The 2,072-nt window shown below is 35.1% G+C and overlaps 1 protein-coding gene across 1 annotated transcript; it reads left to right on the forward strand.

The window, feature by feature from the left end:
• Window positions 1-117: 117 nt before the first annotated feature.
• On the forward strand, window positions 118-1,118 carry HELRODRAFT_184375 (hypothetical protein; the record flags this gene model as incomplete). The annotated part of the gene is made up of 2 exons (XM_009023759.1): window positions 118-242; window positions 884-1,118. 2 exons carry the CDS (start codon window positions 118-120, stop codon window positions 1,116-1,118), a joined length of 360 nt encoding a protein of 119 aa, XP_009022007.1.
• Window positions 1,119-2,072: the final 954 nt, after the last annotated feature.

Raw genomic sequence — 2,072 nt, forward strand, 5'->3', positions numbered from 1 at the left:
GTCAATTATTTTGATGAATTTTATTGTCGTGGAAAATTAAGAATAGTGCCCGGCAATAATCCACTCACCATACTTTTGAGGAGGACACCACCAGTATTTCCCCCTGAACTTTGGAACATGAATGAAATAACAGTTAGTGGGAATGCTCGAACAAACAATATTTGCGAAGGCTGGAACAGTTCTTTTAGGAGTTTAGTGGGCCATTCTAACCCGTCAATTTGGACCTTACTGAGAGCTTTCCAGTTAGACAGATCGATGAATATCAATGCATTTAATCAACTTCAAGAAGGTCGACCAACCTTGAAAAAAACATCTCAACACACAATTAACCATCAACGAAGATTGCGAAACATTTGCAACGATCTGAATAATGAGTTTGTTACCATACCCATAGCTTTACAAGCGATAGGACATACCATACTACTTACAAGAGATTACGATTACATTTAAAAACTCTGTTTTTAATACTTAATTTGCAATGATTTCTCCTGTTTACAATTATACAATGCATCTTTTATTAGTAATTTTATCAATCAATCAAATCAATCAAAATACATTTATGTAGAGCAGTTTCCCAAATTCAATTGCGCTCAAACTAAACTAGCAAAATAAACCACCTTCGTCAAGAAAATAAAATAGGAATAAAAATTGAAATAAAAAAAACACAGCATTTAAAAATACATTAAAGAAAATCATATGATAGAGTAATAACAGTAATAATTTTAGTTTTTAATCGGATTGGGTGATGTTTTTTCCGGGTGAAGTTTTTTCATGGTGATGTTTTATCTGGGTGAATTTTTATCCAGGTGATGTTTTGTCCTCTAACTTTTTTAGGGTGACTTTTTATCCAGGTGATGTTTTTTCCGATTACCCTGACTGACAGGCCCAGTGAAAACAGGCCCTTGGTCGTGCGAAAGCCGATCAGACTCGACGGCCCAGTGAAAACAGGCCAGGGTTGTGCGAAAGCCGACCGACTGACTGACAGGCCCAGTGAAAACAGGCCCTTGGTCGTGCGAAAGCCGATCAGACTCGACGGCCCAGTGAAAACAGGCCAGGGTTGTGCGAAAGCCGACCGACTGACAGACAGGCCCAGTGAAAACAGGCCTTGGGTTCTGTGAAAACGAATCCGCCTCGTTGTTTTGTGCTCTTGTGCTATTTGTGGACCTAGGGTTCTTTGCTGGATTCTATACTCATTGGTATAGTTTCACACGCAGCTTGGAATTTCCATAGGCTCCGATTTTTGTAATTTTTCCACATTCATTTCATTTATTTCTTGGAGTTGTATCGACATCACTATCGGTTACACACGTCGAGGTTGTACGATTAAACGGCAAGAAACATATCCCAAGTCGAAGACCCAACAAGAAGAAGTTCTAATTCCTGTATTCCAGTTTGTTCATTGACATTTACATTATTATATAGTTCATTAGTTCAATTCCTTTTTATTTACTTCCGTCGATTAATAAAATTGTTATCGAATATTTTTCTTTACGCGTTCGTGTGTTACTCAGTAAAATCATATAATTCGAAAAAGCCCAGTGCCACACAGGACTGGTCGAACTCACGTTAAAAATATACACAAAAATTATTGTCGGACCATAAAAAAATTCCCTGGGAAAGATAGAGGAGGAGATTATCTCACACCACCAGTTGATTTAATTGTTTTCATTTATAAATTTTCCGACAATTAGCGCCCAACGTGGGGCTTAGTCATAATTTGAAAATCTCCTTATCATTTATTTTAAAATTTCCGACAATATATATATATATATATATATATATTATTAATAAAGATCACGGCGTTTTTTACAGTACTCAATCTATATGATAGTTTCTCGATTCTTTGAATAATTCTCCAATCTACCAAGCTTAACTTGTTAATGCTATTAACAAAATTCCTATTTACAGAAGATGTCATTATCTACATGTATGCATATAGTACTATTTTGACTACCTAGTCTCGTCAATGCAACATTATAATAAATTTTACATTTTTAAAGTTTTTAAAATTTCAAAATTTTTAAAGTTTGAAAATTACTAAATTTTATATACCCTATATATATCCTTTACAC

The sequence above is a fragment of the Helobdella robusta genome (assembly GCF_000326865.2).
Source record: "Helobdella robusta unplaced genomic scaffold HELROscaffold_373, whole genome shotgun sequence".
Classification (NCBI taxonomy): domain Eukaryota; kingdom Metazoa; phylum Annelida; class Clitellata; order Rhynchobdellida; family Glossiphoniidae; genus Helobdella; species Helobdella robusta.